Source organism: Pithys albifrons, chromosome 10, assembly GCF_047495875.1.
Source record: "Pithys albifrons albifrons isolate INPA30051 chromosome 10, PitAlb_v1, whole genome shotgun sequence".
In the NCBI taxonomy this organism is placed as follows: domain Eukaryota; kingdom Metazoa; phylum Chordata; class Aves; order Passeriformes; family Thamnophilidae; genus Pithys; species Pithys albifrons.
This window is the reverse complement of record NC_092467.1, coordinates 16,399,235-16,421,622: the sequence shown is the minus strand read 5'-3', so window position 1 is coordinate 16,421,622 and position 22,388 is coordinate 16,399,235. Positions and strand designations below refer to the sequence as shown.

The window sequence follows — 22,388 nt, the reverse complement described above, 5'->3', positions numbered from 1 at the left end:
AAAGAAGTAGAAAAGAACACTGCCTTTCTTTTCTTTCTACTCTGTGAATTATCTCGACTACACACCAGTGTTTTATACTTAAAGAGCATTTAACACATGTCCATGGAATCCATCCCACCAAACCTGAGCACCGGATCAAACGCCTCGGTAGTCACTGCCGCAGCTACGGCATCTCCGAGCCCGCGGACGGGGTGCGGGCCCGCCGTGCCGCCCGTCCCTGCCCCGATGGCGGAGCGGGGACAGGGGACGCTCGCACACACTCACACGCAAACCCGACCCTTCATTCTCTGCCCGAGAGAACAGCGCTGTGCCCGCAGTTACCGGGTCTGATCGCTGCTGCTTCTTTCCAGGCTTTCTGTGGATCAGCTGGAGGTCTTGTCCCGGCGAAGCGCTCTCCTGGCAGCGAGTCCCGCCGGGGTCGCTCGGGGAGCGGCAGCACCAACGGGTGGCCGGGGCCGGACCCGCAACACCAGCGGTCCCGAGCGCTTCCCGTGGATGAACCGGGACCTCCTCGGGAGAGCACAAGGCTGGCCGTGCCGCGGCAGGAGCCGGCACGTACACCAGCACCGGCCTGCCCTAAAGACGCGCAGTTCGCGATAACTTAAGTAGGGGTGACTCAACCGGAGCCTTCTAAGAGCACCCTCCGGCTCCCTCGCCCGAGCCGGGGCAGCCCAGACCGGGTTCGGTGCCTCTCCCGCGTTCAGCCCCTGGGCGCCGCTCACCTGCAGCGCGGGGACGGTGCCGGCCGGCACGAGCCCCCGCGGCTCAGCCGGTGGCCGCGGGCGCTGCGGAGCCACCCGGGGCACAGGGACGGCTCCCGGATGACAGGCACAGCTCCCGAGGCCGCAGGAGGGGCTCCCGAGCTCATCCTCCGCCCCGCCCGGGCTGGGTCTCGCCGAGCCCCCGGCACACCAGCCGCTGGCGTGCCGTGACCTCTCAGTGCCCTTTTACATTGATTTAAGAACGTGACTTCCATAATTTCGCCTCTCGAATGAGCACTACAGCAAAATGTAATAGTTTTCTAAATCCACCCTGTGTGCGCGCAATTCGGAGACTATTACTGTGTACTTCACACACAGAAGTTACTCATGCCAGCAGATTTGCCTCCATCCCACCAGGTCCCGTGAAGTTACCTGTGCAAGAGGTTGGTGAGATAAAACGCGTTTTCTGCAACAAAGGGTCAAATAGCTGTCAAATAGTAAAGATCTAAATTCAAACTAATTTCACATAAAAGAAGGCCTAAATGCACACAAAACCTCACTCCGTTTTTTTGCCAACTGTTTTTCCCCAAATGCATTGTTATTTGAGCTACTGATGAACTAGGAAAGCTAGAAAATCTTGAATAGCTGATGACACTATATTTTTGTCATTGCCAGTTGTGAAAAAACAGGTAAGTACTGAGAACACAGAGGTACCGGAAATGTTTCAGGCACAGTGACAGATCCTAGAATTTCTCTGCCACAATAACAGTCTGTGGAGATTTCCCATAGGGTATTTTACGCAGAATATTTCTTCAAAATATACTTGGGGGAAGGAGACTTTAGAGGGAAGGGAAAGGAACCAAAGAACAACAGACTGTCATCTTGTTTTGGACACCAAAATGCCTCACTAATATGTCCACTGCAGGAAAAATGGGATTATGGTGAGGACAGGGAAAGAGAAGTTACCTGGATTCCACAGTCAGTTTTTTCTGACCCACTTACTTCCCGAATGACACATACTTACATTTTTGTAACATATGTCAGAGTGGAAAATATTTCACAGGGAAGACTGTATAGTGTTTGATTAGCTTATCAAGTGGAAGATGCCACAGCAGTGCAAACTATTAGTTTCCTAATTGCATAAAGGAAAATGTCTTGCTCCTCTATCTAAACCACACATTCCACTGTTCAGGTAAAAGACATCTAAAACCACGCCAAAAACTCTGATCCGTTAGCACATAAGATGATCTCTATTGGCTGATTCTAATAACTCAGGAAATTTTCAGGCACTGTAATTAAGTAGGAAGTAGTGTCATGCTGTCATTTTCTATGAGTAAGAGCCAGAAAAGGAGCTGTAATTTCCTCAGTAACATGACCACGTGCTGAACAGTGGGACTGGTAGCTGGGCAGCCCTGCCTGAACTGTGATGACTCTCGCATGAGTCATTACATTCTTTTCCTAAAATTTTATTCTGTCTTCTGGTGAAATTGAAAACTGGTCATTTTCTTCATATATGACAATTTACACAACCCATCCTTGCACATACTTGATGCAAAGTTCTTAAAGAGAATTTTTCTACAAGCTGCAAGAAGGAAGAACTCACAGGACTCCATTAGTTGCGTTACTTTGAATTAATCTACATTAGATTCCTCATTGCAAAATTTTTTTGTTTTCATATTTTATATCCACTTTGGAAATGGGTTTACTGAGATGTGGGATGAAATGTGGAAGCATTAAAGAAGCACAGCACCTCTGTCAAGCCTTCTCCACCAGCATTCCATGTTAACTGTGCCCTTCTGTGGTCACCCCTGACTCTTGTTTGCTGAAGGAAGGGACTATGTACAGGTGCATCTCTTCACCCAGTGCAAGGACACCTACACAAGCAGCTAACTGAACAGATAAATGAGGAGGAACACAACTGGGACTGATGCTGTAGCTTGTATGCCTTAATTATACCAAGTTGTGTCCTTGCCAGTTCTTGAGACCATTTTCAAATGTGGCTTACAGAAACAAAGGGGAAAAAAATGGGACAAAACAAGAGGATTCATTGGAACTTTTCAGTTTGACCTTAAGCATCAGAATTCCAGTCCTAAAATAACCAGGAGAAAATGCATTTACTCCAAAAGCACCGTTCTGCAGCTGCAATTACAAAATGCAGAAGTAACTACACATGATGAGCACGGTATGCATGGATTGCTCACACAGCAGTTCTTATTCCCTGATAAACAAAAGGCAAAACAAGTTTCTACTGTAGACCTGTCTCAGAAGAAAAAGGACACAAACAAAATGCTACACTCAAGCCTCAACTTCCCACAGATGCCACATAGAAAAAGTAGTGATTAGCATAATTATTAGCTAGGAAATCAAGTTTATTAACTGGTAATTTTCAAATTAATTGAAGACATCAGGGCAAATAAAAATGGCAATATGCAAAGACAAATGCTCCAGCACTTGAAATCTGACAATATTTAGTTTGAAAATTATGAGCTATGGCAACTGTGCTTCCTCAGGTCCTCCCTGGCTGCCAACCGAAGCAGACAAGTTCAGTCAGCAGTAATCCAGACCTCCATAATGAAACTACCAACAACTTTCTGAAGACACGAGGTCTTTCAGAAACTCCCAAAGTGTTATCTGTTGTGAGTCAGTGTTAAGAAACCTCACCACCCCTAGCCTCAGAAAAGTTTGCAAGTAGAAATGGCCATAGATGATGATCCTGTAAACAATGCTGTAGTATGACATGGGAGTTTCAGGAGTTATATAAACCTCAGCTCATTCAGGGACAAACTGGAACAAGAACGTGCTCTGGCTTGCTAGAGTTTCTGGCTACAGCACATTTAACTTTTGCAGACTTAGGTATGTACAGACTGGCTATGATACGAGAAGGCTCATCTTTATTCATTACTAGTTAAAAAATTTAGGTCTCACAAATCAGTGTTTTCCAATAGGAATTAGTTTATTATTAAACTCCCCTAATCTCCAGCTCACTATTGAAAGTCTTAAGCCAGAAATAAAATGAAACTTTTGGAAGAATGTGGGAAAAAATGACTGTTAACAGCTATTTAAAGTTCACAAAGCTACAGAATTCCAAGTGTTTTGAGTCAGCCAGTATCAGCCACTGCTGAAGGCAAACCCCCCAAGAACAGTCATTGTTAGATATAATTGAAGAAAACAGAGAATAATCTTTAACAAAAAATAATAATTTAAACAATTATTAAAAATAAATTATTCATGGATTCCAGGTCAATAATATTTTGTGTTCCTCTCTCCCTCTTTCAGTTTGGTATTGAAGCAAGTTTTGCTGGCATTGATTAGACACACCTGTCTCAGAAACTTGAAATACATGGGTAAAATGGCACTAAACCTGGTTTTCTTTTACTGACTAGTTTTCATAAATGGCATTTTAAACTGGAAAGAAGCTGGACAAAGTTTTATGGGTCCCCTTTTACCAGAGGGTCTGTGTTCCTCTTTGCTTTTAGCAGTGGAAGAACTGTTAGTGGAGCCAAAACTTCCCTGTAAGTGTCTGGTTTTCCATGTTTCTGTAAAAAGTCTCAAATACAGGAGAATAAACAGCCTCTCTTTACACATGACAGATGTTTTTCATTTAGAACATAACTGACATAGAGGCAAGGAAAAACAGAAGGCAACAATATGCAAATTTGGAACTTCCAACAGATGAAATGGTACTCTCAGATGTGTCTGTTAACAACTGTGTAACAGCATTTACGTTTATGACCTTCTCAAAAATGGCAAAACCCCTCAAATCCTTGTCTCTCTCAGTGAAAGCAAAATAGACCACACAGGTAGCAATGCCACCTCTAACTATCATGCAGATCAAAGTGCTCAAAGCAGCTTTCTCTCCATCTACTGGCCAAGCTACCAGCATTCTCCAGCACGAGTCTGGAATCTGACAGGTTGACACCACATACCACTGCTCCAAAGCACTCTGGGTGCATTTGTGATGTTTCCAAGAGAAGCAAAAGAACCAGAATAAGTAAAAGGACTTTACCCAAGAGTGACAAAGACAATGTACTTGGGGCTGACAAGGCAAAACCAGTCATGGCTTTATGCTAATTACAATGGTCGTCTAATAAAAACACATAAGGGAGTCCCTCAGTTATTTCACACCTTCTTTGAAGAGGTGTTTGTCTCCCAAGCACAAGTCAGGCTCTGTATTGCTTGCTCGGCTTCCTTCTTAATACAACTTAGGTCTTCTATACAATGACAAAGAAAAGACCCACACGGCAAGAAAGCACTTCATATTTAACTTCACACTACTGCAGCAAGGCAAGAAATACTACATAGGCAGAAACAGTTATTTAGCAACTGAAATGCAATTCTATTTTCCCTACCAAATCAGGACACTATGGAATATTAATTGCATTTAATCTCAGATTTTGCATATTATTTTATATTTACTCACAATAAATTATGCCAGTGCATATATTTTATTTAAATCCATTAAAGCTGGCCTTCTTTGTATGATAAATGAAATCATAATAGATCTAAATGTATATTTTATTAAAAATCTCTGTGTAAGAAAACTTGTACAAGACAAAATGGAAATACTCTATCTTTTCCCTCTCAAAGAAAAACACTCCAAGATGCAAATGAAATTGCATTAAGTCATAAAATTCAGAATTCACCTCAGTAAAGAAGCTACGGAAAAACAAAGTTCTAGCTCTTAGAACACCTCCTTAAAAAAACACCTTGCCACTTTGTTTTTTATATATCTTTCCACTCAAAACTATCAGTGAGTAGAAAAGAACCTCACAAATACATACAAGTGTACACAAATATTTTAATAGTCAAATGATAGAAAGCTTTCAAATACAATTTCATATTTAAATTCATGCTCATAAAGGAACCAAGAAATATCTTCCATGTCTAGAAATACCCAGAGTACTTTTCCTATTGTATTAAATTAAACATTTTCATTTATACCATTACAGCACCCTCTGTATAGGTAACATTTCTACTGCACTGAAGGAGCTGGTCACATCCCAGCAGGATTCCTCCACACACCTGAGGCATGATTCATTCTTTTACTATAGGTCATAAGAAGTCATAATAAAACCATTCTCCTAAGGACTGTAGCACAGTATAGTAACATGATTAAAATAAGGGTCTGTTCCAATCCCACACAGCACCAAACTCTGCTTTAGTTGTGTTAGAGGATACTGAGTAAACCACAGCTCCTTCCTGGAGCACTACTCTGCAAGTACTGCAGTACAACTTTCAGGATGTTTGTCTTGTGCAAACAATCTGAGCTGATTCTTACAGGACAGAGTGCTGTGCCTCATGCTCAAGGAAGGAAGACCTTTCTGAGTAATACAGGAGTCAGATTATACCTAATCTGTCATCAGTTTCTCTCATACCAGAAGGTACTTCTAGAAGGATATGTCATTTCCTGACTTTTCTAGGATGCCAAACAAATATTTCAAAAAGGTGCCAGATAGCCACTGATAACATTCCTATGAGCATAGCCCATATTCTGCTTTCTTAGAAGCAGCTAGTACCCAAATTTTGGATGCCTCTGGATCCCATTGTCTGACAAGCCCAGGCAAGCTGCAGGCCTCACCTCCTGGCTCTACAATTTCCCTGAAACTGAAAGCAAATGTACATCTCAAAGGAGGCACAACATCCTATGAATACATGAATGGCTACTGGCACAGATGGCAGGACATTAGGACCCAGGGTGTGCTGCAGTGCACATAAAAACCTAAGTTAAGGTACAGGCAAAAGGCCTGTGGAAAGAGTATTTACGTCTTTTCACATTCACACCTTTTTGAAACTTCATTTTTATTAGATTAAATGCTTAGAGGCTGAGAAAGTATTCTGGGAAAGCATCACCATGGATTGATGTGCTCTTTCCTGTTTTCACTTGACATCTACTTTGGCACTACCTGATACAAGATCCTTGACTTCAGCAACTACCAGTTTGACTCTACACAGCCACCTGGTCTTCTCTTCTTGGAACAGTGGTAGAAAGTATGTTTAGAACTGATAACAATTTTGCACTTAGGAACAAAGTCTTTACAAATTAGAAACATTTTTTCACTTGCAGACTTTGATTTGCAAGAAAATGAAATACAGTGATAAGACCTAAGCAAATACTGGTGTTCATAAATATTTAGAGAAAAAGAAACAAATGCTTGCTTAAAACTTATAAGGCTGCACTCAAAAGAAGAAATTAAATGTTTCAGGCCAACCACAGCTGCAGTTTTTAGGTCTGAATTAATTCCACCTGCATTTGCTAAGTGATCTGTCAGGAAATAATCCATCCTCAGATATCTCTACAATCACCAAAAAAAATACACACACCTACAAAAGGTAGTGAACTGAATTATCTGCTGAATTCATCTATCTCTCTTCGATAGTGAAGGGAGCAGAGCGTGACTGGCCTCCCACCAGCACCTTCAGCTGTGGTTCCAGTTCAGGCAGCAGGGCTGTTCCAGCCACCAGGGCTCAGCTCTGCTGTGCCTTCCATGACCATTCATGCTTGTACAAGTGTTTGTGCAGCTAAACAGTGAACTGGCATGGGGATGTGGACGAACATGAGGGGGAAAAAGGTTGTTATTCAGCTGGATGTATTCCCCAATGGGTTCACCATGCAGCTGCAGGATAGTTTTGCTGACAACAAAAGGAATTACAGAGACAGGAAAAAAGCAGCTAAAGTAAAGCAGAAGAAGAAGGCACAGAGTGCTTAGGCTGACATTTTGGAACCCCAACTTCATTTAAGGTCAAAAATCATCAGCACAGCAGCTGAATTTTCTGATCCTGATCAAAAGTATTGGAGCTCCATTATTCTACACACTGATCCACTGTGAAATTTATTCTGCTGCACTGAGGAGGTTTAACAATTTTGAATGGTTATTTTCCTATTGATTAGCTAATGCTACTTACACCAGCCAGTTATCCCAGCCACTTTCGTATCACTGGCTGGCATAAAGATAGCATAAAAGCATCCACTGCATAAGTCAACAGATATGTGATCATATGCACATATTTCATCCAAGTCAAACGTGTTGTTGGGCATTATGTCAATGCACAGATCTTGATATTAATTACTGTGGAAACACAGTCTGAGTAACCCGAGTTCGAAAAGGATGAATTCAAATGTTAGTGTAGTGAGACTATTCAAAGTAGTTTCAGAATGAAGATAACATTTTAGAAAACAGAAAGTGTTTTCACAAAATCTTCCAAAATTTAACTTTACTGTACAAAGAAATATCATATCAAATTAACCTTGTGGAAATTCTTATATATTAAAGTGACTTATCACACCAAGCGCTGTCTGGCAACTGTTGAACCAGCAACAAATACAATGCTGTTGTTTAAAGCTCACAATAACAGCAAAGAGAACAAGACAGCCTTTATTCTGTTCTGGTAAGTTCATTAGTAGGACATAAGTATTTATTTAATAGAATGAAAATTTAAAAAAAAAATTTCCTAATGTCCAACTGCAGCACAGTTCAGTTCTAGAAAACAAGCATTTCAGTCTAACTGATTAGGCACTTTGCTCCTAGACACAGCATTGTGTCAGACACAAAACACAGCCATGTCATAATAGGGTAGAGACCAGATAACAACCATTAATCCCTCCTGTGAAAACAGACCAGTCTGCACTAGTGTATGACTGACTGAACCGACTGCTTTGCAACCTTCCCAGAATTCTTGAATACAATAGGCAAAGCTACCTAGTATAGAAATACCCTGGTGTAAACAGAACTCAGAGATCAATTTGTCTCATTTTTCAAGCACAAAATTCAATTATACACTTAATTATTTTCATTAACCAAACTGTAAATGGAAACATTGCTCAAGATAAATGCCCATCTAAATATGAACCAGCACTACTTTTACTGAACTTAAAGAGTTCTAGCACTCAACTGCCAAAAAACCACCCCAAACCCCAAGAGCTATCATGCTGTCACTTTGTAATACCTGTGTCTGAAGGACAAAAACCCCCCATTCATACACACCAGTCAAGAAAAAAGATGTTCAGCTCAAATTCACTGAAATCATCAGCAATATGGTAAGATTAGATGTAGCTTAACATACCTGAAGCTGAACATTCCTTGAGTTGGAACATTCCAATGAGTTGACTGAAATGTTACATAACTATCTATGAATCAATTTACCATATGAATGACAGTTTGAACAGTCCTTTTTCTGAAAACAAGTGTTATGTTGACAACTGTAATACCTTCCTCCCTCCACTACCTGGAAAGACTACAAAATGCAGGCTCAATGCCACGTGAAAACAGATACCAATTGAAACACACCTAGTTTTGCTGCAGACAAACAATTTCTTAATCTGTTCTCTGTGACAGTTACAAAAATTTAATATTTATATTCAAATTTTAACAGTGTCAAACCAAAGAACTGTAGAAGATATGAAATTGTTGAACTGATTTTCAACACTGAAGACATACCCCAACCTACTTGTACACCAACCAGTCCTAGTTTCAGTTGCTTCTGAAAACTTAGGCAGCTAAAAATATTCTACGAATACTTGATTTCTACACATGCTCCAAAAGTTTTATCTTGACTAAGAGAAGGTAGAAGTTATTTACTTGTTAGCCAAATAAATAACTGCTTCACATTAAATTTGTAAAAGCCTTAGACAGTGATCTTTAGAATTATTGACCAGAATGCATAATACTTGCATCTTGTTATCTTGTGAAAAATTCTCAAAATATCCTGTATAACAAGTCCTAGTTGAGTAACATCTCACTATATCCTTCCACTCAGAACAGAATGTCTTATAGGGCTTGTTACAACTCGCATGAACTTGAACTGAATTTTGGTACTGAACTGATAAAAGCATCATAAAAGCAGCAAATGATGGAGTGATCAAGTCTTAATTTATAGCAAAGTTCCTAATGGAAAAGAAGGGTCCGAACTGCCTGTGCAAGCTCCCTCCCTCTCTCCTCAGGAGGGATAAGATGGCATATACACCAGTTAGCTTGGTTTAGACCTTTGGATACCACCTTTCCAAGCGAGGAAGGCATTTGTGATAGTCTTCTACCAATCATGGTATGCTAACATCACTCTGTCTTGTTAAGGTGAAGACTGTGAGAGCAATAAAAACTGAAATGAAAGTGGAACCTTTTCTAAATGACAACTTTTTAAAAATGTACAGGTTATATTATTTTGTAAAACTGTGACAAAATAATAATGTTTAACTTTTGTTAAACTAATGTTTAACTATTCTTATCGTCTGTGTAAAGTACCCCTGTGATATTAGAGCAGTATCCTAGGCTGAATCAGTTTACCACCCTTTGTGACAGGAAAGCTTGGGTTGCCTTAACTCATTCTCTTAGTCTTTAGGAGACAACATGGAAATCTTACCTCTCTTTTTTTTCACCTCCTGAAGCAGCAGGATATTGGAAATGAGGTGTGTTCGGTGGCCTTGGTTTTCAATTCCCAGTTTTCTCAGATCAACGTCTGTAAGATGCAATAAGTCCTGTAGCAAATGCCAGAGTAAGGAACATATTATACATATTAGTACAGGAGAATTCAAATTTCTGTCAGATAGCTTTGCTGTTTCTGACACCATAAGCTACACAGTAGCAAACATAAGTATATTTATATGAAGCCTCTTTGTCATGTTTAGCTATGTCATTGAAGGGATGAAGAATTTTTATTTTAGAACATTAATTCACTGTCTCTTTCTCACAGTTGCAAGAGACATTGTTTTTATTTTCCCCTTTCCCAAAACAAAAACAAACTATTCCCCTTTGGTTTTTTTGCTCCAACATCATATCACAGAACATTAATCACTTGTGTTACATCATCTTGCGTAACATTTTCTCAAGAGCTTTATTGAAAGAGGATGATTCTTACCTCTATGCCATCATATTGTTCAAAGAGTGTGCAATATTCTGCAAGACCAAGCTGGCTCAGCCAGTTAGAAACGGGTAGGTACTTCATTATCTATTCCCCCCACAATGCCTCTGAAAAACAAAACCAAATGGCCAATAACATTGCTTAGGAATGTTACATGACTGAACACAGAAAGCACTTTATAACATGCAAGTTTCACTGCTATGGCCAAAGAGATTACCTCTTCCTAAGTGGCCAAGAAGGTGTTAGTTATCTGTGCATTAATATTTTTACATTTAGTTCATTGTTTCAGTGTAATCCTCATGCAAGCAGGGAATGTTGAACACTGTATTTTGTTTAGCTCTCACAGCTCAGTTAATCTTTTAGAATATGAATCAGAGTTACTTGATACCATAATATCAATTAAAGTGTGCTCAGCTTTTGTATTCAAAGAGGATGTTCCTCAATATGCTCATTCAGTGATAACACCATTTTCTTACATGTGTGACACATAGGACAAAATGCATTAAATGAAGAATAATAGCAGAAGGACCAGCGTTTTCTGTAGGAGATGTGAAGGAACTGCATTCTCTGTAGGACAGCCCAAGTGTCTAAGAGTCTGTGGTGTTTGTTGAAGATGGGAACATAGCTAAAGTCAACCTATTATGGAGTATTTCTAAAGAAAAAGCAACCAAGAGTTTTTTACAGTTTGCTCTCCATCATGTCTGAATTCGAGTTATCTGTAAATAAAAATATTTTTGTTACTTTTTCTCAGTTGCTAAAATGAAATAAAAGATGGACATTAAGATGGACATGATAGACACTGGAAGATAAAAGACAGACACACAAAATACTCTCCCAATGTCACTGCTCTATGTAAGCAGATATGCAAGATCTACATAGACAAATACTTAAGCTTCCAAGAATTGCTGAGTTTCTGATGAGATTTCTATGTGCAAGTTTGAGCATATCCTAAATCAATCCAAGGATGCCCAGTCTGTAACTTGTGATCTGAACATTTCCTACCAGAACACTGAGGCCAGAGGCAGGAAATGCTCATGTTCAGACCACTAATGTCTTTAATCATACATTTTTGATATTTTATTTTTAGTTGAAGATTTTCCTCTCATTTCATTACTCCAGGAAAAGTACTTGTTCATTAGCTCTGTATAAACCAATGGGAATTACGACTTTTCAGCTACACACCACATGTTCCAAGGTATCTCCCTACTCTGAACACACAAGAAGCCGTCCAAAGGCTGACATGTAAAGGTCGGCAAAGAGTCAGCGCTGCTCTGTCAGACAGGGAAAGACATTCAGCATTTTTGTAATTATTTTTTTAATACAAATTGCAAACCTAAAACTACTGTTCTTCAGAAAGATAGGCCACAGTAGCAGTATTGCCTGTATTGAAGTACAATACATTCCTAGAAAGATTTTAAAAGCATTTCAGTGAGAACAAATACTGTTAGTAACACACACAGTGGTTTGGCCCAGACAGTTTTGGAAGCCTTTATGAATTTTGCCTCAGTGCTCAACCTTGGAAACAAGTCAAAATGGTTACACTTTAGAGACACATACACCATTACACTGTGAAAGCTGGAATTCCTCACTTCATGATTAAAGAACAAACCTGCTCATTTGCAAATCACATTATGAAATCCCTCTATCGTCCACTGGAATACTCTGCTATATTACTTGCTTTATTGTAAGTTTGCTATTTTTGTGAAAATATCGCAGGCAACGATTGATAAGTAAACTAGATCTAAAGAATGGTGGTGTTACAGTAACTAAGAGCATCTTGTGGAGTAACATTAACCAGAAAATCTCAGCATTTAATTGACACACCACAAAAGAATTTCCTTGAGGAATGTAAAAGCCACAGAGAACATTCTTACGTGAGGCGAGGACAGGCTCAGCCACTGACATCTTCCATTTATTGGCTTGCTTTAAACAGGTACTTTCAGATTGCAAGATGGTCAGCATGAAAGGCATATGATTGTCAGAGAGATAAAAGGAGAGACACAGCTACTTGGTTAGAACAGAAGTAAAGCTGTGGATAAGTAGCTTTTTTCTGGTTCATACATTTTAAAGTAACACTTTAAATTTGTTGTCATAAACGAACTTGTTTCCAAAACTATTTCATGAGTTTACTAAGAATATATTTTTAAGACTACAAATTTTGTATTTCATTGTGAATACTTAGATTCTAGGTTAGTACATGACAATTAAAAAAAACTGTCTACAAGAATCCATGGAGAATCATCACACTTATCACTCCAGAACAAAGAGGAACTCTGCACTAAGCATGAAAGGAATCCTGGAATTTCCACAGAGCAGTATTCTCTTTAACAATACAGTGATAAACAGTGGCTGTCTAATCTTACTTGGCCAGCTGCATTTGCTTTGTTATTAATTTATACCAAATGAAAAAAAAACCCAAAGAAATCAAACTAACATGACAATAGCCCCCACCTCCAAATGCCCAGGCAAGGCAAAATTCAAAGCAAAAGATGTTACCACATGACAAGGTACTAAGAGATACAAGATGCATTGCTTTCAAATGTAGTGCAATTACACCTGAGGATAGGATTATTTCATGGCACACTTTTATGTGCTATTAAGTCCTGGTTAACAGTTATGTAGATTTATCCCTTTAACTGCAGGACAAAAAAAAAAAAAGAATCTCCTTTCTCTCAGAAGGTAACTCCCTCAGTTCAGGAGAAATATTGAGGTGCTGGAGTGGGTCCAGAGAAGAGCAACAAGGCTGTTGAAGGGACTGGAGCACAAGCCCTATGGGGAGAGGCTGAGGGAGGTGGGGTTGTTTAGCCTGGAGAAGAGGAAGCTCAGAGGTGACCTCATCACTGTCTATAACTACCTGAAGGGCAGTTCTAGCCAGGTGGGGGCTGGTCTCTTCTCCCAGGCACTCAGCAATGGGACAAGGGGGCACGGGCTCAAGCTCTGCCAGGGGAAATTTAAGTTGGATATCAAAAAAAATTTCTTTCCAGAGAAGAGTAATCAGGCATTGGAAGGGCCTGCTCAGAGAGGTGGTGGATTCACCATCCCTGGAGGTTTTTAAACTGAGATTGGCCGTGGCACTGAGTGCCATGATCTGGTAAAGGGACTGGAGTTGGACCAAAGGTTGGGACTTCATGATCTTGGAGGTCTTTTCCAACTCAATCCATTCTATGATTAAGGTCTCTATCTCTTTATCCCATGGGAGCCTATGTAGTAGCTGCATTGCTGAAAAGTGACCAGAACATACACTTTACTAGAACCATATTTCAGGATTTGAGAAAAACAGATGAACACCTGAAAACTGTAGGAGACTCAAAGCAAAACTGCATCTCCAAGTATGTCATTATCTTGTAACACTTGAGCAGCAAACAGATCAAAAGAAGCACTTAAATCCAAGCAGTAACTGTATTACACTGAATTTAAAATACAAATGAAACAATGTCCCTTTGGAACTTCTAAATCACCATATTTAAAAGTCATAATCAGTATTTGCAACTATCAATGTTAAACAAAAATACCTAAAAATCCTAAGACTGTGTATATATGTGATTTAACTTTTACCTTTCTTGCCTCTTTCTTGAACTTTCAAGACATTTCATATTAAGCTTTTTCCCTTAACTGTGACTATTAAAACTCTGAAATTCTCAAGTTATCACAACATTCTACGGAAAACATAAAATTGAAAATAAAATTGTAATCGCTAGGAAATGCACTCAATTTTTTGACAAATATAAGCTTGCTTGTAGGATATCACAAACTGCAAGCTTTCTTTCATATTTACATTGATACCAATCAGCTGTTTATGTACTACAAGCTAGGTATATACAGGCAAACTTTATATATATTTCACAGTGTAACTATAAGGAATCGCATTTTCATCAAATTAGTTAAATTAAAGCACAAGTCTGCTAATCTTGCAGGGTAAGGATATGATGAGAACTCCTCCTAGTGGAAGCACATCTGGCAAACACAGGTTTGCCAGGTATCATACTAGGGTTTTGCTGGTACTAGTTAGCTCTGCATTCTTTGTACTCTTTACTGATTTAAACTAGTCTCATCTAATTTCTCAGGGCTATAGAGAAACATCTATGGGCTTTTAAGGAAGATGAAAATAATTTCACTGTTATACTAGCATAATATGGTTTATTTGTACACATAAATGAGAATCAAGCTTCAAATTATTCTAAAGCAATCTTTTACTGGAGGACTGTGTGTCACCACTACCTCTTAAACCTTTGGGTGAGACTGATGTGATGTAAAGTAACTTACATTTATCATGAACAATGAAGTTCTGCTGATTTACTGGTGCTGGGAGTGCAGCTCTCCATGGCTCCTTTTTGTTTCCTCTTTCACTCACACTTTGTTTCAGCTGTGCCAGGAATGATTTCCATGTGAATGAATCTCCTACATTTATCTGAATAGACTACTCTGTTCAACCAATTCCATCTCCAAGGCTCAAACTGTCACAGACATTACACATGCTGTTCAGCCTGAACCTAGAGGAGTGGTTTCTACAATAGCTTAGAGCAGACAGAGCTAATAGGAATATGCAGTTTCACACAATATGCTGAACAGACTATCAGTACTCTCATTCCTTCACTTTAGTACCTGGTTTGCTTCATGTTTTCTTGTTCAAGTTGCTTTGAGCTATTACACTCCATATATTTTTGGTAAAATTTGGACAAATTGTTGTGAAGGTCAGATACTGAATTCTTTGAAAAGAAATATTAGCAGAAATACTGTTGGCAATCTAGTTACTCAAGTCATACTTTTAACATGGATTTTTACATCAATCCAACATTTAGCAAATCTGTTGCAGACTGCAGAGAAAAAATACAAAACATTACTCAACTTGTATAAACTGTTCTGGCCAATGTTTATGTAAAGATAAATAGTCTACAATGTACCAATCAGTACTTGAATACAAACTAACTCAGCAACCACACAGCAGATCTTCATTCCAGACATTTCACAAATAATACCGCAAATACTGATCTACTTGAGCCTTGTGTCAGACTTCAAATCAAGTATATTCAGTTGGTGGGTAGTCAATAATTATGACCAGTAGCTTACATGAAACAACTAAAACAGGGGTTCATCATTATTTATGTACTTCTTATGGAAGGCATAGACCAACCACTCTTCACTTACTTTCCTTATGTAGAGGAGTGCAACCTTTTCCATTTCATATCATCAACATATTTTTAATTATTAAGCCAAAGCTCTGAAACAGGATGAACTACCAGCAGCTGTGATGAGATGCTGGGGCAATAAATATCCCTATAAGTTTATCTTCTTACAACATTTCTATAAGCATAAGCTTATTGTAGGAAGAGACTGATAGTCGGTCCAATTCATGCAAATATTCTTGCATTTGACTCAGAGTGTGGATGTGGCACAAAGCTGCCCACTAGTACAAATTAGTTCAAAGTTTTGAAAGTGTCACTTTGCTTTTGCAGACTTCAACAATACTTGACCCAGAACATGGGCAATTCTATAACTCTGTCTCTGTGCCCAGACTAGTTATTGTACATCATTCCACAACTGGCCAAATTAAAATGAATAGTGTACTGTGTATGTTTTTTTGATTCACAGAAATGGTAAGTATTTGTGCTTAATGCAGGTGATATGACAGCAATCAGGGGATCAAATATTAATGAACCTAGCATGTCACCAGAAAAGACTAATAAAAATCTCCAAATACATTCAGTACATGCAACTTAGGTATTTTGAAGGGTGGGGCTAATTGTAACAGTATTTATCTGATCAGACTCAAATAAATAAAGAGAACTAAGATAAATAAATAAAGAGAACTAAGATAATAAAACACTTCAACAGAAAGTGGTGATCACTGCAGCCTAGTAAGACTTTACTCTTTCCCTCTGTGTGGTCTTTTGTAGCTGGGTGGGAGTCCATCCTACCTGCACATGAAGCCAGTCACAAGCAGTCTGTTAGTTCAGTGCTGGACCAGAGCCAGAGGACACCGCTGAAAAGACTCCACAGCTGCCGCTCAGCTTGAGCAGCCAGAGCCTGTAGGGCACCCACCAGTCACAGACTGGAAGTGCACATGCCACACCATCAGAAATCTGGTTAAAGCCAGCACACTACACTCTCTGGAGAGAGAGGAGACCCAGAGAAAATGAAGTTACAGCTGTGATTCCACGCTAAAGTTTTACTGTGGACTGATCCAATTTACAACACACTAGTCCTGCTCCTTTCAGTTCCTCAGCCACAGCAACATCACCTCTCTTGCAACAAGTCTACCGTTTGTGTGGTAAAATGCTAAACTGGACATATGAAATGCTCCTAATTTTACTCAACAAACAAAACCAAACCATGCCCCCGCAGAGTGTGCATTTTTCAAAAATGTGCACATCAAGGACCACTAAAAGAGCCTGTCTCAACTTCTTTAACTACTAGTTCTACTGCAATAGGTTTCTGAAATGTTTTATTATTTACTATGTTCTTCGTCTCTTCTGTCCTTCAGAACGGGAAGGAAATGGTAGGACTGCCCCATTTTTTTAAATAAGGCTGCTCATAGACACAGAACTGCTGAATCAAACTCCACAATTACATTGTTTTAAACAATATGCTTTATATTTGCCTTCTGGTTCTTGAACTTTTATGGTTAATTTAGGTCTTTCTTTCAAAGTGTTCTAAAAACAATATAACTTTTTTTTTAAAAAAGCTAAGATAGTCACATGACTAATTAATTCAAAGACATGAGTGCTACCTAACCTACCAAAATAGATTTATGGCAAACTGGCAGCAGAAATAACAACAAAATAGATCCCAGGTGCATTTACTAAATTATGACCAAGGGACAAAGGAGCTCTCAAGCTGTGCTTCATTACGCACCTACACTGCAGTTTTTTGCAGTGTAACAAAAATTACTGTGGTGGCACTTCTCACATATGCCAGTGCTACATCAATTTTCTTAGCCTAAGACTGATAAATGTGGTTCCAGCAAATCCAGCTGATTTTGCATTGAAATGGATTAGAACAAAAGTTTCAGTTTATCTGAACTTAGTTTCTCCTTTTCTGCAAGAGTTTAGTAGTCCTGAGTTTTCACTCTGCAATCTGCCTTTGCTCTCATGTATGCATTATATATATTTTTTCTTATATATCTATATATTTCCTTATATATCTATCTATCTATCTATCTATCTATCTATCTATCTATCTATCTATCTATCTATCTATCTATATATTCTTGGCTGTTCTGAGCTTCTGAATTGTGTCTAACAACAGGATGTGTCTCCTCCTTCCTACTCTTTGCCTCTCACTCCTCCCCATTAGGCTGGTACTCCAAGCCACAGTCATGCCTGGTGCATTTTCCTATCTATTTTCCTTGACTTTTATTTTACAAAGAGGTGATAAGAACTGTCTAGGGGTTTAGAGCAGAACAGAGCATGTTAGTTGCTACCCCCAGATATACTTCAAAAAGCTGCATAATAAGAATAAATTAACTTTGCAATTAAAAATAATGTAGTTGTAAATTCAACACCATCAGAAAAAAAAAAATCACTCACTGATTTGTTTCTTTTTAACCAACTGATAATTACAAAGGAAAAGAAAAATAGTGCTTTTCCTGAAGATGATCACTAATCATAGAATCATTTGGTTGGAAACTATGGTCAAGATCAAATAAGTGGGTTTACTAAAATAAACTACTGTGTTCAGTGAGAATAATTCTGTAGGCCACTGGGCACAAAGCCAGAAGAAATGAAATTGTAATATAAATTGTGTTTTAATTTTAGATTGATGTTCTGTTTTCTTAACTGAATGTTCCTGGCATACATGAGAGTTAGGGCCAGAACTCACAATGCTACAGAACTTACACTGAGACAACCAGCAATAAAAAAGTCCAAGTATCATTACAACTTGGGCTAGAAATTGCAACCCTGAAGAAACTGCTTTATGGTGGCTCAGCCATAAAGGGCCAGATGAGTCATAATCTCGTCAACTTTCTTTGTAAATCAATCTGCCCATAGGAGTCAGACAGATCCTTCACTTACATCTGATCAGATGTGCAAAAAGCAATAGCTTGTTTCTGTCCTGCCCCTTTGGACCCAAACTGCCAGTGAGCTGAAACATTAAAATGCCTGGAGAAAATACTAGTATCAAGTCTGGAATTCTTTTGAATCAACTGAGCTTACAGGCAAAAAAGCTACCAGTCATACTTCTGTGAATGCAGGGCAAGTCTCATAAAAAGAGACTGTTTCCTTTCCCTTTGAAGATACAGTACAGGCAGTGCCAGAAGTCTTAGAGCCAGATAAAAAACACCACAGGTAGATAACACAAAATGCTGAGCCAGTCTAAACTTGCAATGCCAATTCAAATTTGTTCAGAGTATTTTTGATTAATTTTGTGGTAGCAAACTCAATTCTTTACCAAGTCTTTCTACACAGCAGTTTTATTGCTATTTCTGCAGATAGCCCAAAGGATTTCTTTCCAGTCCTTTCCTGTTTCCCTCCTACTCTGTGATGCAGTGTTACTGCATTCCAGCCATGAACCACTTCTAAGTGAAGGCTGGATTCTATTCATTTCTGTCATCACCACTGAGCTTTTCTTACCTGCTGACTTCTGTACCACAGCATTCCTCATAACAAGCTTCCATCCACGCTGTGCACCCTACAGCAGGAGGCTCTCCAGCCCTGCCTCCCCATATTCTGTACCAAACTGCTCCACTAACAGCACGAAAATGGAGACAGGATGATCCACAAGGCTGCAGTACAGGAGACCTTCAAGCAGAACTTCGGTTCTCAAGTGGAACTTAATGAAGCTCAGCTGAGACTCAGAGCCAAACTGATTGCTTTAGCCACACCCTTAATTTGCAGCAATATCTGAACACCTGTCCAGTGACACAGGTGTGTCTTAGATTGGGTTAATCCCAACACTGCAGCTGAAGCTCTGGGCTTCTGAATTATTTTGCCTTTGATTGTGCTGTCTGTAATCTTGCAATTACCAGATCCTCTCAAATCTTATGCTGTATCAAGTACAACCTGAAAGGAGACCTTCAGTGCTTTCAAGAACTGAAGTTTAACAACCTAAACATTTCCCTGACATCTGTCTGAAACTTTATGTATTCTCATTAGAAGAGCAAAAGAGGACAGAAACAGCTCATTTACAACCCTCTGCAGTACTAACAGCAGCTCTGCTTTGATATATTTCCCTGCATTTAATACTCCACCTATTTCAAAGACATTCCAAGTGTTTACAATACAAAACTCCATCTGCATACAAAAGCAACACAGACTTGCACATCAGCAGCAATATTCCACAAAATGAAACTAACCCAGAACCAGCTCACCTCCTGGAGGGCTCGTTCAACAGACAGGCTTCCAAAGTGAGCCTACATGAGTCTTGCTGGGAGGAGGGTCTGTCTCTGTCAGGACAAGAGGGCAGGCAAGTGTGAAGACTGACAGCATTGCATTGTAAAGCCTGAAGTTTATTAGCACAAGTATCTGTGTTCATTTTAAAAGTCACACTAACATTAACTGATAAATCCAGAAATTAGTTTCCTAATTAGTTTTTGCTAATTCTGACATTTTTAAATTTTACTGCAGTTTTTTTCTTAAGTCATTCTCTCTCTTGGTAAAGCTAAACAACAAATTTTATCCTCCTTCTCATGCCATCCTGTCCTTTTAACTTCTCACTTTCCCTCCTACATAGACTGTACTTCAGAGAAGTTATTCTAAGAGTAGTTTCAAAATGCAGGAAATAAACTCCATATTAATAACAAAGGCACAGACAGATAGAATTGAGATGCAGTAGAAGAAGAAAAGCAGTAGCTAAAACCAGCCAGAAGAAAAGACAACAAGAAAATTTTAAGCTGAAGTTAGTAAGAAGAGTAAAGAGAAAATGAATCTAGCACAGGCCAAAGCTGAAAACCTGCAGTAAACCATGATTAGAGAAAAAAGTGACACGCAAGAATGACTAGATTTTTCCTTGTTAATTTTTTCCCACCCTTACCTGAGCAACAGTGCATTTTCACCAGGGGAAGAGACTGTAAACATGCTAATAACTGTAGAAGCAAATCAGCACTTGCCTAGATAAGAGGTTTCCAGTTTTTAAATTTAACGGGAGGTTAATAAATGCAAATACTGTTACATAATCCAGTTCTTTACTACAAAATGAATCATATATGCCCACTAAAGAATGCTTGAAATGGAGTTTGTTCCTTGCTTCATTAAGAAAATGTGCACCAAATTAAATGTTTATATGTATTTCTGAACCTGCTAAATGAGCTTCACATAAAAATCAATGTCCTTACGCTGTAAACACACAATTTAAAACAGAACCTATGTGCAATTTCAATGGTTACACTGAAATTTTCCCCCCTTGGGTCTAATTAATATTTTTTCAAGAGAAACCTTTAATTATATATATGAACTCTTGTGTCTTACATGTAGTGAACAAAAAAGCCATGATCTATTCCAAGAAAATTTGTTTTTCCTTGACTTGGAAATCAAAACAATTATATTTAATAACATTTTTCTTCTTAAATGGCATCTGCCTGCATACAAAATGAATCTTTTTTAAAATTATTTTTTGTAAAAACAAACAAAACCAACAAACACTCCACCCTCCTAAAAAACCAACCAAAACAATTCACTGTTTTTTAGTCTACTACAGCTTTTATGTCAGTGTTATAACAACATATCAGCTAACCATCATTTCAACTGTGTGAGACAAGGACAATACAAAAAGAGACCAGCTAAACTGAAAAAAGAAAGTGAATGGAGGAAGTGAAATAAAGATATTAAAATAGAGGTATTTTTTCTCTTTTTAAGATACAAAATGTTTATGATGGATTGCTCTGAAAGCACAACCATACAATATCCAGTAAATATTAGCTACTGTTCAAACCCCTCAGCCTCTGTGAACTCCCCAAAGCTACCACTGGTCTTTATAGCTGAAAAAAAAGTCATGCAACAGGGAACTGCTATAGCTTAATGATGGGGGGATTAGAATTGCAAGTGAGAGCACTAGACGTTCTTTTCTAGCAACACAGTTCAAGTCCCAAGTGAGACAGTGGGATAAATGAGCCGGAGGGCCTTCATTATTCTCCAGTGAACAACACAACACAAAAGATCCATACATTATGCCAGCAAAATACTCAGCAAGAATGAGAAGCCTTGGAAACAGAAATTCTTAACTCGGAGTCTGGTTGAAGGTCAGTGCTCTAACACTGCACATTTCACTTAATTTGCATTTGATATATTGTTATGTAAAGGAATTTCTGAGTTTATGATCTTTTAGTTCCTGCAAAGGATCCAAAGATGGAGACAAATACTAATCTTCTCAATTTCATAGCTTAGTGGAAGGTCACTAAAAGAAACATTGAAGGAGCTACTGAAACTATATAGACAAACTATTTTTTAATTTCCGTATAAAGGAAATCAGATTTAAAGTTTTCACTTTCCACACCAGAACTTCCCTATAAATTAATAAGCCTACATCCAATTTGCTTGTTAAAATTCTGGTTAACAGCTTCAGAAAATTCCTGTTAGCTAATTAAACAGGATGCACTGATGTTTACTGTTTTTCTCACCCCCTCCTTGACTTCAAAACAAACCTATGCTACACTGATTTTTTCTTATTCCATCATGCTTGAATCAAATGAGATTAGACACAGTTAAGAAAGCAGCACTAATCTGAAGACTCTACTCGATCAAATAAAGTGGCAGGTCTTTCATTAAGGATATACAGAAAAGACTACAACAGTGAATAGATTATTTTCCCTTTTTTTTTTTTTTTTCAGAAAGCCTTTTATATGACAAAAAGCATTCTTAGCCTGGCATCTACTTTAATTCAAATCATATAATCCACTGCAAA

General features: G+C 38.7%; 1 protein-coding gene across 6 annotated transcripts in view; it reads right to left on the bottom strand.

Annotated features, from left to right (window-relative positions):
• Positions 1 to 22,388, bottom strand: part of BCAR3 (BCAR3 adaptor protein, NSP family member) — a 75,872-nt gene that overhangs the window by 50,930 nt on the left and 2,554 nt on the right. The window contains exons 2-4 of one of the 6 annotated variants that reach the window (XM_071564879.1): positions 19,846 to 19,935; positions 10,551 to 10,660; positions 10,056 to 10,170 (exon numbers count right to left, since the gene is read on the bottom strand). In XM_071564879.1, the coding sequence (XP_071420980.1) occupies positions 10,056 to 10,170; positions 10,551 to 10,637 (202 nt within the window). In that variant the 5' untranslated portion in view covers positions 10,638 to 10,660; positions 19,846 to 19,935. Of the gene's footprint in view, positions 1 to 321; positions 621 to 722; positions 797 to 10,055; positions 10,171 to 10,550; positions 10,661 to 19,845; positions 19,936 to 22,388 lie in introns of those variants that run through there. The other 5 variants (XM_071564878.1, XM_071564877.1, XM_071564885.1 and 2 more) reach the window with 5 other exon arrangements.